The sequence below is a fragment of the Sardina pilchardus genome, chromosome 5 (assembly GCF_963854185.1).
Source record: "Sardina pilchardus chromosome 5, fSarPil1.1, whole genome shotgun sequence".
NCBI lineage: Eukaryota > Metazoa > Chordata > Actinopteri > Clupeiformes > Clupeidae > Sardina > Sardina pilchardus.
The window spans coordinates 24,255,171-24,279,271 of NC_084998.1; the positions used below are offsets into that span (position 1 = coordinate 24,255,171).

Genomic DNA, 24,101 nt, shown 5'->3' on the forward strand with positions numbered 1-24,101 from the left:
CACGTAAGTAGGTATACATACGCTTTAGTGTGGCCCACTGAAACTGTTCCCCTGTCCCCACAGCCTTTGTGGACCAGTAAATTATAAATGTAACAGACAGAGGGCAGCAGAGTTCCAACAAGGACCTACCAGAAATGTAACCATGGCCACCCTCATCACTCAGATATGGACCTGTGTGAATATACTGTAACGAGGATTTCCAATTACTTTGCTGATCTGTCAGAATATGCAATAGGTTAAATGGTTCACCACATTACATCATAACACCCTTATGGTAAATTTCCTGTCAGACAGACGGACCATCATAAGTTACTGATGTCTGAGAGCCATGAAAACACTACTAATAGCCTAAGCATATAAGAGTTCTTGGGAATAAAAACGCATAGCTTAGGCATTTATCCCTATAAGCCTTTCTTAACACTCTCCATGTCATCTTAGCAAATGTGTCAAATTTAGAGAACATGAGATTCATTCTTGTAGTGTCTATAATGTGCAGGCTTTGAAAGACTTTGAATGACAAGAAGCAATTGTGTCAATTTTACATTGTCACCTTCTAGGTCAGTGCCTTTGAGACGATTTAATAATTGCATTGCATAATTAACCGCTAACAGCTAATTTGGGACCTTTTAAGTTTTAGGCCTCATCATGATAAAGTCCTGAAAGAAAGCCTGACACCACGTTTGGTAATGGAAAAATCATATGGATTGTGTCGGCTATTTTCAAAATAAATGCTTCAGTATATCGTCTAGAGAAAGGAGGATGTCTCTGCCTCGCTTCACTGTCAGAAGCTGTTCTCTCTGTTGCTGTCAGCGGCACCCCTCGTTTTTTTTTTTTACTCCCGCGGTGCACATATGTTGTAGAACCCCAAGAATCCACAGACTTATTTGCGCATTCAAGACTAGCAAGAGGCGAGGCAAGTTATCGACAGAGCAACAGCGAAACGAACATATTACCTTTGCCAAACATTTTCAAATGCGTTTTACATAGTGTCGGTTTTAAAACTTAAAGCCATTGAGGATTTTTTGACGGCTTGGTGAATATATTTATGCATCTAAAACGCATAACGCCAAACGCAGAAAAGGTCACCGCGATAACGAATTATGACTTTGGTAACAATTATATGCGCCTGTATTTGCATATGTTCTACCAATCTCCTCGAAGTAAGTGGGATTGCCTACCATTTTCCCAGTTTGAGGATACGAGACAACTCCGACGTTAGCGCTGGACCACCGGCCGGGACGCAGGCGCATCACAGGTATGTTCTCTTGTCTCTCCGAAGGTGGCACGATTGGCAAACTAATAAATCACGGTAAGACTGGACCACGGGTAATGTTCTCTTTACATGTGGATGCTAACCATCTCCTCTAAGAGGCGGTGCTGGTAACATAGTTTTCGCCAAAATAAATGTCTTGATGTTAAATTTTGGAGAGGCATTTGGCGTCCTTTCTGAAACTTAATTGTCTCAGCTCTGAGCTGAGGTGAGCCCATTTCTCTTTCTGTACAACTTGCTTGATATTTTAACATTTGAACCACTGAATACTTTTTGCTCACAATAACGCCTTAATTCCTGTTAGGAACTGGTGCCAGTTCACAGTGTCCAAGACTGTGTCATGCCAGGTGCAGAATGGCACCGAGACGCTTGTGCAGCGGGTGTTTCAGAGCTGCCGATGGCCAGGTCCTTGCACCAATCTCATCAGGTAGAGGGCCGTGGAATCCCCTTAGTTCTCTTGTAGAAACACTGTGAGACATGCAAGTGTGTGTTTTGGGTATGACAAAGCTTGTGCATGCACATTGGTGTGACCATGAGGACTTTGAAGCAGCATTAAGGATTTTTTGGTCAAAAATTTAGCCATTTAACCACTGAAAAGGCATGCAAAACCTTTTCATGGACCATCAACTACACAGTTGGCATTATGCCATGCTTCAGAAAAAGTTGACCAAATTGTTGAATACTGTTTCTTTAAAGAATCAAAGTAAATGGTCCGTGAAGTAGCCCTTTGTATACTTTTTGTAATTATTTGTCCCAGGGCTGCTAGTCTGTATACGTTGCCTTGACGTAGGTTCCATGTAAATTGGTCTGACATTTCCCCTCATCATGTGACGTGTTGTCCAGCTACAGGACTCTTGTCCGGCCGACCTACCGGCTGTCACAGCGGCGTGTGACCGCGCTGGAGTGGCGCTGCTGCCCGGGCTTCCTGGGAGAGGACTGCAGAGAGGGTGAGTGCCCCTGGTCCACATGCACAGACACTACCGCACTGTATGTCAAGGGGAGAACCGAGGCAGGGCATCCACACATAGGCGATAAGACTTCCATATGCATGCTCTGCTGGCAAACATCACAGTGATGGATGTTAATGTGTCTCACCCTTTGCCAGAGTGTATGCACATACCTCTGTAATGAACCATAGAGACTGTGTTGTAGGAACACATACACATGAATGCTCACACTTACATTAGAATGCATGTACTTACATACAGGGAACGTACTGTACACTACTACTGAATATTTAAAGCATCATCCACAGTCACAGGCTTCACAGCTGACATAATGTGATGCGCACTCAGTGAATCAACACACAGTGACAGCGAAATGACCGTAAAATGGCTACGTGACTCATGCTAAGACCCAGCCGTGCCTGGGAAACAGTCTCAATTGTCTCCGCCATCCATCCCCTGCCACAGCTGGCACAGATGATTTAGGGGCTGCAGTGGTGGGGGGGGTGTGTGAGTGTGTGGGGGGGAGATTCTCAAGCATGACTTTATGACAAGCATGAAAGGGGACATGATTGTTTGGTCTGTTCAAGTCAGTGGTCTCCCCGTTCCCAGCAGACAGTTAGGAATGCGGTGGCTTTCTCACTCGCGGCTCCTAAAGACATGTCTGCTGCGCTGTGCTGCGCTGCGCAGCGCTAATCAAAGCCAGTGGAGGCACCGTCTGTCTGTCTGTCTGTCTGTCTGTCTGTCTGTCCACAGGGCCTGTGATCTGGGGCTTGGATGAGGAGTGGGGGGGTGGGGTGGGCTTGCTGGTGTGACAACAGCAGCAATGGCAGCAGCAGCGGCAGCAGCAGACACATTCCACTCCCAAAAAGCACCCGCAGAGCAGAGGGATAGAAATGACTTCATTTGGGGGGGACTATGAGGGAATATGCAAAAAAAAAAAAAAACAGAGAATGATCCACAGAGCTTTCTGGAAGTTTTCATCCGCAGCCTCTGACTGTAACACAGTCACTATGAGTCGTTCAGCCAGTCAGAGGCACGAGCAGGCAGGCAGGCGGGCAAGGCACGCAGGCGAGGCAGCCGAGGCTTTTTAGAGAGAGGGCATGTTCCGTATTTGTCTGGAAGTGGTTGGGGAAAACAGCAACAGGCAGCGAGAAGCTGCGGGATGCCACAGGGCAGGAAGAGCCGCTCTAAGACAATAACAGCCCTCGTATCGGCGCTGGGCTGTGGGAAACATGCCGGCCCCAGCCCTTGCAGCGGCTCTGCCCCTGCCGCAAAAAAAAAAAGAAGAAAACGGAGGGGATTTTGTGCGTTGTTTACGGAAAATAACCAAGTGATAAAAAGCGACGGGGGGAAAAAATGTTCAAGGATTAGATGAGATGATGTACAGTATGATGTGATTAATCCAAGGATATGTCAGAAGAGACTGTGTGTGTGTGTGTGTGTGTGTGTGTGTGTGTGTGTGTGTGTGTGTGTGTGTGTGTGTGTGTGTGTGTGTGTGTGTGTGTGTGTGTGTGAGTGTGTGTGTTTGTGTGTGTGTGATGTGGCTGACATGACATATCTGTGTGTGTGTGTGTGTGTGTGTGTGTGTGTGTGTGTGCGTGACTTAGTGTAAGAGAGAATGTGTGTGTGCTTGTGACTGAGACTGACTGAGTGAGTGTGTGTGTGTGTGTCTCTCTCTCTCTCTCTCTCTCTCTCTGAGTTTCGAGGACACTTTGAATGCCTCATTCCATTGCTTCTAGTAGACACTGATGTCTGGACATGTGGAAGACCCCATGTCAGACTGAGTTGAAGGTTGATCTGGGTGGATACCCTGTCTCACCCCCCACCCACCACCACCACCACCGCCATCCCCATTTTCTCATAATATCTTCCAGATGGTACTGGGGGGGTCAGGGGAGGCAGGGCACATTTCCTCCCCTGCCTCTTGCCTCTGTTGCTGTCCCTGATCCTGTCTTCTCCTTTCCCCTCTACTTCCCTAGAGAGTTAGGTAGAGTCTAGTCAATGCTGCATCATGTGTGTGTGTGTGTGTGTGTGTGTGTGTGTGTGTGTGTGTGTGTGTGTGTGTGTGTGTGTGTGTGTGTGTGTGTGTGTCTGTGTGTCTGTGTGTGTGTGTGTGTGTGTGTGTGTGTGTGTGTGTGTGTGTGTGTGTGTGTGTGTGTCTGTGTGTCTGTGTATCTGTGTGTGTATGTGTGCGTGTGTTCGTGCCCATTTGTGATTGTGAGTGTGTGTGTGTGTGCGTGCGTGTGTGTGTGTGTGTGTGTGTGTCTGTGTGTGTCTGTGTGTGTGTGTGTCTGTGTGTGTATATCTGTGTCTGTGTGTGTGTTTATTTTTGCAAGTAGACACTAGAGCGTGCATATTTGAGCGCAGCTCCCAGGGCATCTGTGGGTTCCACGGAGCGGTCGAGTGCACAGTTTCCTTGCCACCGTCCCGAATTCCTCAAAATATCCGAGCGGCCGAGGACGACGTCAAGACACCAGGCCCCCGACCGTTTTACCTCCCGACCGTCGTTTAGCTGCCACAGCAATGTTGCCCCAGCGTTACGACTGCATTTACTAAACCAGAACTGTCACGGAGCCCCACTGCTCCCTCACTTTGTCTAGCGCTCCTCAAACCCTTGAGCAAAATGCATAATGGAAACCATTCAGCGCGCTCGGTCGGGAGTCATCAACGCATGCTGTAACAGGGAAGGAATTACAGAACGTTTTGGGAGCGTTTCAGGCGGTCTGTCCCAGACGTGAATGTGAGTAAATTATCTCAAGTGTTTTCAAATGGAGAGGACCTTTCATCAGTGCAGGGCTGGCGGAGGTGTTTGGAGGCTACGCCCCTGAGGTGTGTTGATGCCCTTAAGGTGGAGGTTTCCTGGAGGCGAAACGCCAGGAGGACGCCAGAGAGAGAGCCATACGCACACACACACATACACATACACACACACACACACACACACACACACACACACACACACACACACACACACACACACACACACACACACACACACACACACACACACACACAGACACACACACACACACACACACACACACACACACATAAACACACACACACACACACACACACACACACACACACACATAAACACACACACACACACACAGACACACTCTCTCTCTGTCTCTCTCTCTCATACACACACACACACACACACACACACACAGACACACTCTCTCTCTGTCTCTCTCTCTCTCTCTCTCTCTCACACACACACACACACACACACACACCCTAGCCCAGCCCCTCCCCTGGCACCGAGGCCCTTCCGAGCTGTCCTGGCTTCAGAGCTGATCCCTTGTGAGTTGTCAGAGATTTAGTTTGGGTCAGCTCCAAAGGGCCCCATGCTCTCTACTGGCATGGTAAATAAATCAACAGTCTGCCTTTTTCGCTTGCTCTCTATCTCTCATCTTTCTCTCTCTCCTCCCTTCCTTCACTCCTCCCTCCTATCATCTCTTGCTCTTTTTTTCCAATCAACTTTTTTTCTCATCTTTCCACTTTTCTTCTCTCTGTCTGTTGCTCTTTTTGCATCTCCGCCTCTCCCTCTCTTTGTCTCTCTCTTATTCTTTTTGCCTCTCTTTCTCTCTCTCTCTGTCTATATCTCGTAGTCTGTCGCTCTTTTTGTCTCTCGTTCTCTCCCTCTCTCTCCATCTCTCTCTATCTCTGTCTGTTGCTGTGTCTCCTACACTCAGTGCCTCGGGGTCTGCTGAGTCCCATGCCTCTCTCTCTCTCTCTCTCTCTCTGTCTCTATCTCGTTGTCTGTTGCTCTTTTTCTCTCCCTCTCTCTCCCTCTCTCTCCATCTCTCTCTCTCCCTCTCTCTGTCAGTTGCTGTGTCTCCTGCATGCAGGGCCAGGGGGTCTGCTGAGTCCCATGCCTCTCTCTCTCTGTTTGTTTTATTTATAGAAGCATTTTTGAGGAGACGAGCGTGAGAGGATGTCCCATGGTGAGGATGTTCCTGAGTCTCTCTCTCTCTCCCTCTCTCTCTCTCTGTCTCTCTTTCTCTCTGTCTCTCTCAGTTTCTCTCTTTCCTCTCCTCAGTTTTCCCCTGAAGTTCAACAAGCTCAGAGTCATGGCAACAATTTTGTCCAAAGTGCTTAGTTTGATTAATGTGGAGTTCACACAGGAAATAAAATAGCGGAATACAAAAGGGAACAAGGGAAACAAGAAAGGAAAAAGGATAAACAATAACATACACTGTGTGTGTGTGTGTGTGTGTGTGTGTGTGTGTGTGTGTGTGTGCGTGTCTCTCTCTCTGTCTGTCTTCCCTATACCCTCCCTCTCGTTTCCCCACTCCTTCCTCTCTCTGTCCCCTGATCCTTCTCTATTTATTTCTTCTGTCTCCATCCCCCTCTCCTAAACCCCTTCATTGTCCCTTTACCAGTGTCATGTTCTGTATCTAGCACAGAGTTTTCCATCAGGACACAGCCCTGTGTTCTCCAGCTTCACATGCGTGCGCCTCAGAACTTGTATAGACGCATTGAATGCCTCATTACCGACTCCAGCATTGTATGCCTTCTTCAGTAAAGGCGTATCTGACAGCCTGATCATTATTTAATTACTCCCACTACAGCACATTTAATTAGCAGAAAACAACTTGCCCTCATTTGGCTGGGAGCTCCTCTCTCGTATGTATTCCCTGATGGTGTTTTAATGGCAGTGTTTAGCAGCTGGCTAAAGGAAGTGTTTACAGGGGACAGGATGAGAGGCTTATGTGTGTGAGAGTGCTCTGGAACATGCGGCAGTGGCGGCGGCGGTCTCACACTGCCTTTGTGTCTCACGACTGCTATTCACCGGCGCTGTGTGAGCGGGATGTCTAATAAAACACTGTGTTTTTAAATGAACACATCTCGGCACTTAAGCTCCTTTAGCGGCTAAGCTGCTAGTGCATTGGTTGGCACCATGAAACCTTGCATCAGGATTACACATAGATAATTATGCGAGGATTATCCAGCCATTCGGATGACGATTTTTAATTGAGATTCCTATTAAGCCCATTGAACCCATTGTAGCCATTAGTTGTGCATAATAAAAATAACGTATAATAACAAATTCCTTCACTATGTGAGTGTTTGGGGAACAAAGCTGCCTCTTTCTTTATTGAGAATGTGAATCCCTCTCTTCCTACCAAACAGAGTCTGTAGGTTTGATGAATGTTTGAGGTCAGCATTCTAAGGGGAAGATTATCTCAGGTCATGGTATACGCATGCATCTCTGTGTCTGGCCCTTGTCTCCATGCGCTGTATATACGGCCCTGTAAATTAAGATATAAATTTCATTGTGTGAATTATGCCACGGAGTAACGTCTGGGTTTCCAGAGTTATGGGTGCGAAACTGTGCGAAGTTCATCACGGCTGATGGAAAAATGTTTCTCCATGGGATTCTGGCAAGCTCACTCTTTCTTTCAAGTTTGCTCTTTGCTGGCAAGATCGCTCTTTCTCTTTCTCTCTGGCTCTTGACGTACGAACCATGTATCAAGCATTTGTCTGTCCAGGGCTCGCCATTAGTCTGCCATTTGTCGGTTGCCTTCATGGTGTTTACGGTCTGATAGATAGATTTAGCATAAACTTGGCATGTTTGCAGCCTCACTGGAACAGACTATAAAACCAGACAAATGAACAGACATCGTTTATACAGTGTATGCATACATACATACATACACACATACATACATACATACATACATACATACATACACACATACATACATACAGTACATACTGTACATACATACATAAACTATGCATACTGTATGCATACAAGCAGGCAGATAGGCACGTAGAAGTCAGAAGACAGTCAGGAACAGAAATAATGAAAGAGTAACAAACGAGAGAGCGAGTCAATAAATCATGTCTCATGTACACCTAATGAAATAAAGGTTTTGGGACTAACGTGAGCCTACTGTAGCCACAACACAATGCTCGCACACCCTGTCTGCAGCTGCTAGTGCCTGTGGCTCAGCTGTTCCATTCAGCAGCATCTTGATAAAAAAACGTTGCCTCATCAATGAGAGCGTTATAAGGGGCCGTAGCGCTGGGCGGCTCGGGCTGGGGCTGGGGCGGCATGCCTGGTACAGTGCGGATATTTATGACGGAGGCAGGTGCTGGATGGCTGGCGTGCTTGCCAGGGGCCCGGCGCCAACTCCGACCACCGCTCACCTGTTCTCCCAGCATTCCTTTGTGCTGAGGGAGTCCTCAGACAGCGGCCATACCATCCTGCCCTCCCTCCCTTCCTCTCTCCCTCCCTCCCTTCCTCTCTCCCTCTCTCCCTCCGTCCATCTCTCCCTCCATCCCTCCCACGGAGAAAACAATCTGCTGGTGCGAGGGCGGCGAGCGTGGGAGAGAAAGTGCGAAAGAGAGAGAGAGAGAGAGAGAGAGAGAGAGAGAGAATGAGAGTGGGGGAGCCTCCACCAGGCCCTCAGATTAATGAGCCACCCCGCGCCGTACTGCGCTCTCGTCTAGTCGCTCCTAATGTTGGGCATCCATCTCTCTTTTGGACTGCTTATTTATTGATTTTTTTTTCTCGACTTTTCGGGGTGATTTACATGGAAGCTTCATTCTCAAAGGTGAAGAAAGGGTTTAAAAGTGGGGCACACAGACCGTTAGGCCAGAGCAAGAGTAATGTCAGCTTGATGAAGGCTACAGGGTCAACTGTGAGTCTGTCGAGTAATAGCCACTAGCTTTCATGCATTAGCTGCTTATAGAGCAACACAGAACCTAACCTCCAGTCCTCCACTCTATCCCTATATAACGTGAATAACTTTAGAGTCGGTCTGAAGTGTGTGATATGTGTGATGTGTGTCTGTCCACTTGGCAGAGCCTCAGTGACCGGTCAGTGCTCCTCCTGATGGCTGGTTAGCACTACCTGCTCTCTCTCTCTCCCGCTGATTCTGGAACAGTCCGTGCCTCTTTGGCCTGTATTTCAGTTCTGCCAAAGCTCACAAGTGGGATAACCGCAAGGAGGGAAACAGGCTTCGGGGTCCTGCTGAGTTGTTAACTGTAAGCTATGAACGCCAAGACAGGTGGGCTTGTGCCCAATTAGCCACAGGTAGCCATCACTGAGGCTTCGCTTGTCCTTAAAGATGAAGGGGGATTGTAAAGTGGGACACACATGTAGATTAACACACTCATACATTCATTATACAGATAAACTGTCACTTCTGGTCTAGTCTTGGCCGGACTGAGTGAGAGTGGATGTGAATATATTTGTTCATTTCTTTGAGAATTTCCCATGGCTAGTTTAGGGTAACCTCTAGGATGTAATGGAGGTGGTGGGGAACAGTGTGACTTGAGACACCCTATCTGCACAGTGGTAGATAAGGCTCAGACAGCCCTGCTGCGTGCTGAATTTAGCCTCTAATTAGGCATGCCATCTGATTTACAGAGTTAGAAGAGGAGCCGTGTGTGTGTGTGTGTGTGTGTGTGTGTGTGTGTGCGTGTGTGCGTGTGTGTGTGTGTGTCGCTGAGGGCTGAGGCATGTGTTTAAGCAGCTGTGTGGCATGAGACAGTCAAAGCCTGAGATTTCTGTGGCCTCGATCGCACCCATGATGACACTTATGGAAAAGAACGGTCTTAGGCTGCTAATGGGTACGACGACTTAGTTGGCAACATTACGCAACTTTGATATCCAAGAAAGACAGATGCACAAAATTAAACCTGTATACAGTGACAGTATGGCAGAGACAAATTCTGAGGTCTATAGACCTTCCAGACACTCATGATGTGTTAGCAGAGTGTTAGTTTACTGTTGTGCCTATTCACTTTTCAGGCACCTTTTACATAAATGAGGACACAATTATACAGACAGCTACATGTATTGTTTATTGATCTTTGACCGTCATACATTTTTAATAATTACAATTAATAACTAGAAATGCACTCAGAGAGTAGCCTGGGTGTTCCCATCCTGCCTTGCGCAGTGATTTCATTCACGCTGCTGAGGCAGCCTGGAAACTACCACCCTAATTTTTGCCTGAGATAGGGGATAAATCACAGAACAGGGGGGAAAGCAAGACGATGATGAGCTATGCACAGACGCATTTGATAGACGTCCGTGGCGCCCAATGAACGGATCTGGATCTTTTTGAGTTATCTTGCTAACAAACAGACAGACAGACAAACAAACAAACCAACCTCAATGAAAACGGAGGTAATGCTAATTATTAAAGTGGAGCCTGTCTGTCAGTGTCACCCGAACAGATGCCCCACTATCAGTCTCCTGGTGACCCCTGTAGGCTCACGTCATTTTAATAGTCATGTCAGACGACTCGTGACCTTGTCACACACCCGGTCCAGAGGATCAGAATCTAAGCCCTCATGCTCTAATGTAAACCAGACTGTACCGTGACAGAGAGTTCAGACGGACCTCAGCTGTGGAGCCTGTAAGTGATCAAAGCCATCATCAATTGGTGCTGACCGTAACCATGGAGGTGGAAATTGATATGTAAGGACCAAAATGTGTGTTGATGTGGGGAGGAGGTGGGGCAGTCTGGCTTGTTCCAGCGTGTGTGTGTGTGTGTGTGTGTGTCCTGTGAGAGATAGTGTTGTCCGTCCTGCAGGCTGCTCTGGTTGTCATAGCCACGGTGGAAGGAATGTCAGACCGTACTAAACCTAGAATAGCTGACCATTCAAATGCATCACTGTCCGGGGACTGTCCGTTTTCACCTAGTCTAACCTCAGGCTATTTATTTCCCTTGTCAAATTCCCACTATTTTCGTACATGTGTTTTTTGTGTGTGCCCTTGGATGTGTGTGTGTGTGTGTGTGTGTGCGTGTGTGTGTGTGTGTGTGTGTGTGTGTGTGTGTGTGTGTGTGTGTGTGTGTGTGTGTGTTTGCCTGTGCGCCTGTGTGTGCCTGTGTCTGCCTGTATGTTTAGTGTGTGTGTGTATCTACCTGTTTGTGTGTATATGTGTCTGTGTGTGTGTGCTTTTGTATATGTTTGTGTGTATCTGTGTCTGTGTATTTAGTGTGAGTATATGGATGAATATCTGTTACGTTACTGTGTGCGTATGTCTGCGTGCATTCTTGACCGTCTATCAAAAAATGCACGGCGCACTGCACACAGTCAAGCAAAAAAAAAGAAAGCGAAGCGAAAAGAGACGGACCTGCTCCAAGCAGCCTCCGCACCTCCTGTGACCGTGTGGTCCCTGGCAGCGTGGAGGAAATGGGTCTGCCTTAAAACACAAGCATCTGGAAAAGCCATAGCACCGTCCCACCACCGCACGTCTGCCTTTCCCATTCGGCAGCAGCCCTGCCGAAGGGCTCGCTCGCTCGCTCGCTCCCCGGCTGCCCACCCAAGGGAGCGTCTGTAAGTTTCCAGCCTCCCTCGGCGGCGCACGAGATCTGAGGATCCGCTCCCTTAACCCGGGCAGCCCGGCGGGACGGTGCGGTCCTGGACCTGGAAACACACACGCAGGCGGAGAGAGGGGGGACGCACGGACAGAATGAAACATCTGTCCCGGCGGGCAGACAAAACGGACACGCGTAAATGAACGCAAACAAATGCGTGTGTTAAAAACACACACACGCGCGCGCGCGCGGGGTTGTGCGCATACTGCGGGGTGCTGAGGGGGACTCGTATATATGCACACACTTGGATATGAATGTTTACACTATGCATACACTGGAGACACACACACACACACATTTCATTATGAAAAGGTGTTCATGTACATGCATACCCACTTGCACACTTCACAGTTATGCACAACTGCACAAACATAGACACTCACAGACACACAGACACACAGACACACAGACACACAGACACAGAGACACACACACACACACACACACACACACACACACACACACACACACACACACACACACACACACACACACACACACACACACAAAACCCATGTGCAACCCATGCACACACACTCACACACACACACAAACACACACAGACACACAGACACACACATACACACATACACACATATACACAACCCGTACACACAGACACACACACACTGCCCTCCTGCTCTATCCTTGTCCAGCCTCTGACGGACAGAAAGCGGCCGTCAGTGTGGAGTAGCTGGAATTTGGATGATGTCTGATTGACGACCTGCTCACGCTGAGCCTCCTAAATATCCCACACATGCTCCGATGCTGGCATGCAGGCCAGGCCTCTGGTGCGCCATAATCAGCCTATGTTTAGGTAGAGATCCACCTCCCTCTCCGCCCTCCCTCCCTCCCGCCTCGCGAGCCCTCCTAAACTTTCTAAGCATCATGGCTGTGGCTGGAATGCGGAGGAGACGTTTGCCCCCCCCCCCCCCCCCCTCCACCCCCCACCCCCCCCTCCAGATCCTTCGTTGTGTAAACACGTCGTTAGGAGGCTTGGCGTTTCTCATGTTTCGTGTTTTTATTTATTTCTGTTCAGACGGACTCATCTGTCATCCCTTTGCGTCCCATCAGTAAATCCTCCGTGTGATGATCTTCTGTCAACTTTTATTTTTTGTTTACGGTTCGGCACAAAGACCGTGATGAGGGTCTGTCTGAACGCGCACCAAACCGCTATTTTAACACTCACGATTCCCCACTGACAGGGCATGTCCTCCTGTTGTTCATTAACTGAACTTCATCAAGTTTAACGAGTGTAGAAATGCGAGTGATGAATCTTTGAGGGCTGATTCGTCAGTCTTCACTCAATACTCATGCCTTCTATCGGGTTCACTCAGCTGAACTTTATTTATTATCATTCCTTGTTCTTTCTCTAACTCACCCCCCCCCCCCCCCCAACCACCAACACCCCCCCCCCCCCCCCCCCCCCACTCCCAACGCTTCATTTCGATGCGTTCCTAAACTCCGCTCCCCACCCATGTTTTGTTGTCCCGTCTGTGGCGGAGAGGGACGCAAGCTTGGCGAGGGGAGCCGTCGCTGCCCGCCTCTCTCTCTCTCTCTTGACCGCGGGTCCGCGGCCGAGCCCTTAACCACCGAGACGGCGTCTCCGCCGCTGGCCCTGGCTCCCGTGCTCCTCTGACCCGGCTCCTCCACGGCGGGGCAGCCAGGGCGGGCGGGCAGAGACGGGTGGAGGTGGAGGAGGTGGAGGAGGTGGAGGAGGTGGAGGAGGTGGGGTGAAAGGAGCGGCTGCTCCCCGGGCCCTGTGTTTATCATACCTCGGCCTCCCACATCCTGTCCCGGGGCCACGGGAGACGGCCGTGCTCTTCCTGCTCGCTCCGTGCACTCAAGGTCGACGGTCCAGGCCCTTAGAAGGCCCTTCTCCTTAAAAAGTGCTCCGCGGACAGATGGACCGGAATCTGTATTCCTGTGTTTCCTTTCGTCTATCATCTCCTTTTATGGCGGACAGGTTTTTCTAAGTCCAGTTCACGGGTTCACATACTGCCATAGGCTTTGGCTAATGTATAGATTTGATACTTTCTTCTATCATCTCCTTTTATGACGGATAGGTTTTTATAAGTCCAGTTCACGGTTCACATACTGCCATAGGTCTTGGCTAATGTATAGATTTGATTAACTAGACCCCAACCAGCGCGAGCGAGCGCATTGCTCAGTTAAAGCTGCACCACTTTACTGCATGGTGAGAGACATGTGTTCATGGTGTTAATGTCCAGTCATCCATGACTGTTCTGGCTACTTAATGGCTACGCTGTCAATGTATATGAGTAGGGTCAGCTGTCTTAAAGTTATAGTGCTCTTAAAAAGAATCTCTTAGCCTGGGAGACACTGACTTGTAAGACTTGTAAAGTGAAACACACACACACACACACACACACACACACACACACACTGCCTGTGTGAGAAAAGGCGCTTGGAGTATGGGAGCATGATTTTGACAAAAGTCTTGGGGTTGTGGATATGGCGTTAAGACAAATTTGCCCAAGATAGACGATTGCCACCAAGAGAGTCACGAGAAGTCCACTACAAAAGGAGAGCTGCTGAGGAGAAGACCGTCATAAAGGAACATAATGTATTCATGTCTGTACCAGGGTGAGAGTGGCATGTCTCAGCGGTTTCCCAGCATGAGTCGGAACGTTCACAATGACACAGAGTGAAGGTGCCAGCGGGTGACATCCGCTGCCTCATGAACCCCCCTGTATGCCTATGTCATTGTGTGCCATTGTTCACAGCGCTGGAAAGCCAGTGTCATGTTGGCATCACCTTAAATATCCACAGCCCGCTGAATAGAATTAGCACTGTGCGGCACATGAGAGAGTGCCACTTCATGGTGACCTGAGCACATACACACACACACGCACACACACACGCACACACACACGCACACACACACATACACACACATGGTGACCTGAGCACACACACACACACACACACACACACACACACGGTGACCTGACCCCAAACTTCTCTAAGTCACAGAAGACTAAGTCTCTAAGACACAGAACGCCCTTGAGAGTCAAGTGTGTTCAAAGCGCTCTCTAAATCCACAGAAGTCCTCAGGAGGAGTCGAGAGGTCTGCACTGTAACCACACACTGAGTTTACATCGGAACTGTTTTCTGTTTACTTTGGCTTGCAGAGTGCCTGAACTGCACTGGCTTCGCTACCATCAACGACAGACTGCGGCTGATAGAGAATAAGGTAAGAGAGAGAACACTATCTGCCTGGAGCTGTGTTTGACTGCAGCAGCTGTGAAGGAGGGTTGTTTGTTTGTGATGACTCAAGTCCAGAACTCTGAGCTGGGTGTAACGGTTCCTGATAGATTGATGTGTTATTCAGCGAGGCTGTCTTCATCTCTGCATGAGTATGACCTGAGGAACTGTGTGTGTCATTGGGTTAACAGGCGTCGTGGGGACTTTTGCTGTGAATGTATCATTTGTGACTATGGTGCCTAAATGGGATCTGTGGGGACCCATTTCTCATTTCTCTTCGCTCATCACTCACCACTCGTCTCGTCTTGTCTCATCTCGTCTGATCTCTAACGGTCTTGGACTGTGCGATACTGACTTGGATCGCCCTGTGTGGGGAAATGTGGGTGTTCCTGCAGGTGTCGTTGCTTGGGGAGCTGGGCCCCTCGTCGACTCCTCCCCTCCGCCGCTCACCGGAGGCGTCATCGGGGAATGAGGTGGGCTCTCTCCACCCCACCCTCCTCCCCCTCTACAGACCTCTTACAGGTGAGCCAGTTGGCTTTCCACTTTATGATGATGATGACCGTGATGATGATAATAATGATAATGATGATGATGATGATGATAATGATCATGGTAATAGTCATGACTAGGGCTGCACGATTAATTGATTTTTAATCGAAATCGCAATTTGAAGTAATGCGATTAGATCATCGCAAAGGCTACAATTAATCAGGAAGCTGGCAACTCTGTCCCAATTGTGTGACAGAGAGTGAAGCTCTTCTCACAGGAGTTCTGTGCTTCTCATGCACTGGGCATGCTCACCAATCAGATGTGGCCCAGCTAAAAGCGAAGTTTGGAACTTTGAACTGAATTGAACATTGAAGTTTAAATTTCAAACATTATCACTATACAGTGCATGTCAGAACTAGAAAAGCACTCAGAGAGCGCAAACCTCCGCCAAGCGAACACATAACCGCCTCCTGCATCCAGGCAGTGAGACGGATCACTCCCAATGGCGATCCGCAATTTAATGGTTTGTTCCTTGGGTCAGTTCAGACTTTCCCTGAAAATGTCATCGAAATCCATCCATAACTTTTTGAGTTATCTTGCAAACAAACAGATAGACAGACAGACAGACAGACAGACAGACAGACAGACAGACAGACAGACAGACAGACATACAAACGAACAAACCAACAAGCAAACCCTGATGAAAACATAACCTCCTTGGCGGAAGGAGGAAAAAATTGCAATTCAATGTGTCGGCGATGGTAGCTAGTTCCACAGAGGCCCCTGTGACACCACTGTGGTTGCTGATGTGGCTCACAGCTGCGGCAGGATGCTGTAACCTCTTCTCCCCTGTGCTGTGCTAACCAGGGCCCAGGGGGGCTCCAGGTCCAGCCGGCCCCCCAGGCATTGCAGGACCCCCAGGAGAGCTGGGCCTCGCAGGGCACCCAGGCCCTATGGGACCCCAAGGTAGGGATGCCCACAGCCCCTCAGTCCCATAGCCCCATAGCCCCATAGCCCCATAACCCCACAGCTCAAGTCCTGTTTCAAATCTCTTTGTAAGTTCATTAGTTACTGTCCATTTTTTAAGGATACAGTTCCAAAGTAAATAAGTTGATTTTCCAGACCCCAGCAGAACTGATGACATGTCTGTGCTCTGTAATGCAAGTAAGGCAACTGTTTGCCAGATGACTTAATATAAACAAATGATCTGTTAGGAGATTTTTTTTATTCCTGTCCAGCCTTAGAAAATGTGCCACAGTCTCGGCTGCCTGTGTTCCTCCCCAGGGGGGCAGGGCCCGCGTGGCTACCCAGGCGAGAGAGGCCTTCCTGGGCCACCAGGGCCTCCAGGTCCAGCCTCCACCACTCCACAGCTACGGGGGGACGTGTTCACACTGAGCACCAGAGAGCAATGTGAGTATACACCTGAGGGTCTCTCTCTCTCTCTCTCTCTCTTTCTATCTGTCTGTCCCTTTCACTCTCTCACTCTCTCTCTCTCTCTCTCACATACACACACACACACACTTTCTGTATGTGTCTGTGTCTGATTCTGCATGTCCCTCTCTCTCAATCTCTCCCCCCCCCCCCCACACACACACACACACACACTCTGTATGTGTCTGTGTCTGTGTCTGATTCTGCATATGTGCTGCAATGGCCCGTTACATAAATGTATAATAGGCGCTGTATATAGCTCATGCTCTAGTTTTGTGATCTTTTTCCAGTCGACTTCATGTTCAAGACAGACTCAGGGTAAAAAGGGCAAAGAACGGTTGCCAGAGCCCCCGTCAACACATCACTTTTCCTCACATATATCCTAAGAGCCTCAGTCATGTGGATACATTTGGGGGGGTTCGGGGGGGGTAAAAAGTCCCTCCACCATATGTGTTAGCAGCTGCACGACTGTTATGGTGTGTTAGCGCACACGAGGAGTTTTTTCCCTCTAATCTGGATTTAAAATCAGACGCACATTACCTCTGCTGCTGACAAACGCTAAACGTGCAATCTTTCATTTGGTAAACCAGAGTGCAAACAATGGGACAGGAATACCCCTCTCTCTCGGTTCGGACGTCCATATGGAAAGCTTCTTTGGGAGCGCGCGTCCCCAGTCAACCCTTCTTGCTTAATGAACCAGCTTGTCCTCCTGCCTCCTCTTCCCCTTCCTGAAGCTCTCACCGGCAGTCTGCCTGGGTCTAATGGACTAAAAGCTGAGGATCATTAAACATTCATCAAGATGAAAACACACACTCTCTCCCGTACACACACACACACACACACACACACACACACACACACGTAGGGACGCACACACACACGTACACACACACGCTCGGAGACACTTAGACACACACACAGGCATTTCAAAGCAGGGGGATTACATATGGAAAGCGGGAAACGAGTTCATTCCCCCCCCTCCTCCCCATCTGTTCGCTCTCCCAGCGGTCTTGTTTGCTGTGCCTTGGCCGCTGCTCAGGGCTGGCAGGAGTGGGGTCACACACACACACACACACACACACACACACACACACACACACACACACACATACACACAGGCACACACACACACACACACACAGGCACACATGCACACATGCACACACACACATACATGCACATGCATACACACACACACACACACACACACACACACACACACATACACACACACACTCTTATAACTCGGCTGCTGAGGCTGCGGCTCCTGCTGCTGCTCTGTGAAGCCTCTCTCTCTCTCTCTCCCTCTCTCTCTTTCTGTCCCTCCCTCGATGTCTGTCCCTCTCTGTTGATCTCTCATCCTTAGTCTGTCTCACTCCTTTTTAGTCTGGTTCTCTTGATCTCTCTGTTTCTCTTTCTCCATCGCTATCTTTTTATCTATCTTGCTCTCTATATCTGTCTGCTCCCTTTGCCTCTCTCTTCTGTCTCTCTCTCTCTCCTCTCTCTCTCTCTCTCCCTCATGTAGTAGATGATCCTTCAGCAGGGACAGCTACAGCTGTGGCCATCACCTCTGTGCCAAAACCCAGTCATGGTCTGAATCCAATCCTACCTGACTCAGCGACCCCCCCCCCCCCCCCCCAACACATACACACACACACACACACATAGCACACAACACAATCCCCAACCCCCCTGGCCTGAACGGATAATCAGATATTCACACGGCGGGGGTGAAGAGTTCAGGGGAAACTGCACACACATGACCCAGACACACGTATGATCCACACACACACACACACACACACACACACACACACACACACACACACACACACATACAGTACACACACACACACACACACACACACACACACACACACACACACACACACACACACACACACACACACACACACATACACACACACACACACACACACACACACACACACACACACACACATTCTTTGATCCCCTTTGATCCCCCCTTTCACTTTAAATGCATTTCCTCAGTTAATCAGTTCAGTTTGTTGAGTCTGAGTGTGACACGCACAGGCCTTGTTTGTGTGTTTTAATGACTTCTCAGCAATCGGGTGGGAAAAAAAGAACCTCTGAAATAAGCTGGACTGTTAGCCTCAGCCCGACTAGAGGCATGAGATTATTAAACATTTTGTGTACACACAGTGTAATAAAGAGCTTCAGTAAAACAAGGCATGGCACAATGGAATGGACTGATCCATCATTCCATTACATATAGGTGTTCATCAACCTTTCTGTATTTTATATGCACTACCCACCTCGTGCCACTAGATGGCAGCAAACCCCTAACCCTGTGGAGTCTTGGCAGCTCAGTGGAGCAGCACGTAATGACTTCTGTTTCGGTAGGCTTCCGTGGGCTGGTTTTGTTTAAATGGCTCCGTCAGGCTGGTTTTGTTTAAAAGCTGGGCCCGGGCCCCTGGCTCTCTGCTCTACATCAGGCCCAATTTGTCAGCTGTCTGCGCGGCGGGGCCGGAGCTGTTCGGCACGAGCCCCCGCCACTGCCTGCCGCCGCTGCCGCCGCCGCGCTTGCCAAGAACCTGCTGAACGCCGATGTCCAAAGAACCGGGCCTCAAATAAAAACGTTCCTCAAATCAAAAGCCTCACATCACAATTGGACGCTGACAGACAGGGTGGTCTTAGGCGGGGACGCCAGTTGGGGGGTTGGGGGGGTTGGAGGGAGACAGCTCCTTCTCTGCGCTCTGATTCCTCCTAGTGGAAAAAGCCTGAACTGAAACCCAGCAAAAGACTGGACTGTACTGAACCACAGGAAGATTGTGTGCCGAACTGAATCCCACAAAGACTGGACAGAGCTAAACCACACGAAGACTGGACTGGGCTCGTGTCATGTTTACAGAAGCGCGTTCCCCGATTTCAAACACGAAAGGTCTTGCTGTGGCTCTGAGGAGCTCATTTGTACAGTACCACAGCCTCAGATGACTTCAGTGGCTATGAAACAGGTTTAAAAGCTTCTGAATGGGCCTGGGGGATTACTGTGAAATATGTAACCTCAGGGGATTTGCTAACCAGCCCCTGCCTTTCACTGCGATGCGATGCAATGCAATGCAATGCAATGCAACCTCGGTCTGGTGACTGCAATGTTTGGCCTCGAGAGAACTATCAAATGATAGACTGGTTTAGTGTTAGGGCTCAGATTATATGTACTGTACATGTGGGAGAAGGTACAGCAATTACAGCAACCTTTTGAACATTACAAAATCAATATCATTACAAAACATCTCTGAGATTCAGCTTCTGTGCCTCATCAGTGGACTTCTTACAGCAGCCATTTTGACATGCAATAGTGTGGCAAGCACAGGTGAAAGTAATGACACTAATTAAGAATCCACTTATGCTACACTTAGATTGAACAACAGTGTCATTAGCTTCATTAGCAAAACCTGTTTTTTGCCTACTACTTCATGAATGGCTCGCTGTTATGAAAAACTGCAAACAAAGGGGCTCTCTCATTTGTCTTTTTATACAGTATATCCTTCCTTCCTTCCTCGGTCCTCGTTCCCAGTGATCTAGATAAAGAATGATGGGGCTGCACCAATGGGATAGTCTATCCAGTGTTAGTTATAGATCAGTGGGAACGAGCCTGGAGGATCGAGCATCGAGGAGAGAGGAGAGAGGTTGAGAATGGGCCATATAGGCTGTGTCCAAAAGTCAAGTGTGCACGCTGGATAGTACCTTCTTTCCAGTAGCGTCTCAGTTAGCGTGCTCCTCAGTATGCGTCCCTACCTACATTTGGACAGCACTAACTAGTTGGCGTCACCTGACTCGGGGGAGGGGGGTATGTTGACGATTTGCATGACGTGTGGAGCTTGACCTGCGCTGCGCAATGGATTATGGGATATCTGAGGCCAAAAAAGATGCATGGATGCACGCTTGGAAATCACGCCAAACGAAGTACCCATCTAGTAAGAGCGCTTGACTTTCAGACAGTCTATTCTGATGTAACTTCCGGAAAATGCACACTGCCCAGCGTGTGTACTGATGTTTCAGACACAGTCTGTTGTGCAAACCAGTCCTTGTCTCCCAGAATGCATCTGTCCTGTAATCTGTAGTCTCAAAACACAAATATCGTCTTTAAAATTCACAAAAGATTTGACAACTTTTAAGGTAATGATATGGTTGAATAATAATTATATCAATACTTCAATCTAAGCACTTAGACCAGTGTGTTGGTGTCTAACCACTCTTATGTTGAAACCCGTGTATAATTATCCGCCATTCTCAGTCTGTTTGGGAAGGTGTTCCTACTTATATATGATGATTAGATCAATTTGAGTTATTCATGAACTGTGCATCTTTACAGTTAATTTGTGCACGTGGATTGTCTGATTACAAACATGTGTCAAGAAATAGCATGTTGACTAACTAAACAATAATAGCATTTTGATAAAATGAATGTATAGCAATTTGCAAACTAGCAAACTGCAAAGTTTGTAAAGCTGAAAGAGAGGTTAAGAGGATGATTGTTTTGTCCTGTTCAGCATACATGACATCAGGCAAGGCTATAGAGAGTATTCATGCATGAATCTGTGGCCTACTGGTTAGGGGATCGGACTTGTAACCTATGGATGGCTAGTTTGATCCCTGACTGGTTGGGAAAATGTGTGTGAGAGGAACAACACTCTCCCATATATCCACAGATGGCATGTCCTTGAGCAAGGCATCTAACCCCAGACTGCTCCCTGGGCACTGGATCAAAGCCTGCCCACTGCTCTGTGTGTGTGTGTGTGTGTGTGTGTGTGTGTGTGCGTGTGCGTGTGCGTGTGCGTGTGCGTGTGCGTGTGCGTGTGCGTGTGCGTGTGCGTGTGCGTGTGCGCGTGCGCGTGCGCGTGCGTGTGCGTGTGCGTGTGCGCGTGCGCGTGCGCGTGCGCGTGCGCGTGCATGTGTGTGCACGCTCCCACTATGTGCACACCTAGATGGGGTGGTGTAGATGACAAATTTCCTTCAGGACAGATAAAGCCACTTAAATGCTCTCAAATGAAAGGGGCACAGCTACAATGTCTGTTAACTCTTTAAAAGTCAAAGTATTTGTGTCATAACCATGTTTAAGCTACAGACCTAAAAGATACTGTGACTTTTTTTCATATCTGTAACAGACCCTTGTCCTATTCAGTATCACAGTCCATATTTTTGTGTGACGTTAACTATTTTATTCTGTGTGTCCTGTTTGATGTAGATGAGGACTCCCCACTGTCCGCCTATCAGAATCTAAAGATGTCACCGGGCCTCCCCGGCCCTCCCGGTCCACCAGGTCATACAGGTCACCTCTTGTCCCTTCTCACCTCGTGCTCCTCCACTGCACCACTCTGGCATATAGGGCTGGAGCTTAGTGAATGCTTCTCTCCTCCTCACTGTTTTAAAAAAGAGGGTGCTTACCGTGATCATAGATTTAATTTCCTGAGATGAAAAGTAATTAAGAATTTATACTCTTAAAATGTCAGAGTGACTTTAGAAAAGCGCATTTACCAAATGAAGTGATTAAAATTTAAATTTATAAAGCGTCATGCAACCACAGCCTGCACAGGCTCTGTGTTTGTGAACCCCCTTTGAGATTATAGCTGTAATTGTTAATCTATTTATATTTTTAAACAGTTTAAATTTGGGAATATTGTCATGCCCCATGTCTCTGGAATATAAACCAGTGCATGTCTACCTTGCACACTTAGCATCCCTCTAAAGGCCGGCACCCACTAGACACAGCATTCAGCGGTGTGGGCGTGTTGACGTGCAGGATTATAGAACAGTTTTCTATCTCCTGTGTGGCTGCTGCATGGCAGACGTTTCTAGTGAACTTTGCTCCGTTAAAAACAATGGACTTATAATTTTTTTCTTGTAAATGTGGAACAAAAATATGTTCTGATTTGGATTAATACAGAGTTTTGATTATCCAACTGGGTGTGTTATTGGGAATTTATACATTTATTGATGTGCGCAAATATAATTTTGATAACCTCACAACCTCAGCCCAGGCAACATTGTGCGGACCCCCTGCAATCTGGTTTGTGGTTGTATATACCGTAATTTCCCGACTATTAGCCGCGGCTTATACTGTACAGTACATTGATTTTGCAAAATGTATTCAGCTATGAGGTTAATACAGGGGGGCAGTTAATATGGTGTCAATATGGTTTTGTTTCTTTTAACTTGCATAAAACACTGTCCTGCGGCTTATACACAATGTGCCGTTATTTGTGTGAAATTACTGTAATTACTGTATGCAACACAGCTCCATACAGCGGACGCGCCTCTGAAGTGACCATCTCTCCTTCGTCCCCGCAGGTCGGCCAGGCCCAGCAGGGCCCCCGGGGTCGCCAGGACTTCCAGGCCTGAATGTGAGTGCATCCGCAGCGCCTCTCGGTGACTTTACACACAAACGCACACAAGTCAAGTCAAAACCGGTTGTTTGTCCTGTCTGTGCCACATAAAGGTTCTTGCTAATAATAGAACGACGGCAAACAAACAAAACAAAGGTTCTTTGTAGAAATCTTTTGACTTCCAGCTGTCAACACCCGTCTGCTCAGAACTTTCTTTTGCCGGCAAGTTTAGTTTTATGGAAAAGGTTCCATAGATCATACAGCTGACACAATAACCCACAAAGGCACTTGACCCCTCCTTCACTTGCAAGGGCCATCACATACTGACCCCCTCCTTCACTTGCAAGGGCCAGCACATACGGTCTCACCACCGCATACCTGGAAGTGCTACAGCTCAACCCCAGTCTTCAGCCCCAAGAGCACTTAGCAGCTCCTGTGGAGTGATTGGTTAAGTAGCTTGCTGAAGGACACAGGGCAGGAGGTTGACACGGGGGGCGCGGAGTTCCTCTCCTCGGCTCCTCTACCTGCTCCTGTCCTCTGCCTGCCCAGATTCCAAGCAGGTCCATGAATCACGGGGGGGCTGGCGTTCAGGACACAGGGTCACCCCTCTGGCTGCTAGGCCACCATGGGGGCCAGGCCACGGTGAACCTTGCCAGGTCGTGACCTCTCCAACCCAACCCCCCACGGATGTCAGAGTACAATGCCGTAAACAATGTCAAGCATATTTAGGCATGGACTTGAACTTGATTTATTGTTGACTTGAACGTGAGGGGGGGATCAGTGGAAGTTTATTTTTGAACTCCACGTTATGGCCTCGAGTGGCACGTGTGCTTGAATACTTTCTTTTCAGACGTAATTTATTCCTCCGCGGCTTCTCTCCTGAAACGGTCTCCTAAGCTGCTAAGCTGTCGTATGTCATGTCCTGTTTCAGGCTGAACCAGGGGCCTCTGGGAAGCCTGGAGCGCTGGGGCAGAAGGGAGATCGTGGCGAGAGGGTGAGTGAGCTCTTCACGCGT

At 48.5% G+C, this 24,101-nt stretch overlaps 1 protein-coding gene across 1 annotated transcript in view; it reads left to right on the top strand.

Annotated features, from left to right (window-relative positions):
* The first annotated feature begins 913 nt into the window (after positions 1–913).
* LOC134079606 (collagen alpha-1(XXVI) chain) overlaps positions 914–24,101 on the top strand; it is a 25,830-nt gene continuing 2,642 nt past the window's right edge. The window contains exons 1-10 of the mRNA XM_062535703.1: positions 914–1,255; positions 1,575–1,697; positions 2,114–2,217; positions 14,726–14,787; positions 15,194–15,320; positions 16,155–16,253; positions 16,572–16,697; positions 21,949–22,023; positions 23,052–23,104; positions 24,018–24,080. Coding sequence (XP_062391687.1) covers positions 1,101–1,255; positions 1,575–1,697; positions 2,114–2,217; positions 14,726–14,787; positions 15,194–15,320; positions 16,155–16,253; positions 16,572–16,697; positions 21,949–22,023; positions 23,052–23,104; positions 24,018–24,080 — 987 coding nt within the window. The 5' untranslated portion in view covers positions 914–1,100. The remainder of the gene's footprint in view (positions 1,256–1,574; positions 1,698–2,113; positions 2,218–14,725; positions 14,788–15,193; positions 15,321–16,154; positions 16,254–16,571; positions 16,698–21,948; positions 22,024–23,051; positions 23,105–24,017; positions 24,081–24,101) is intronic.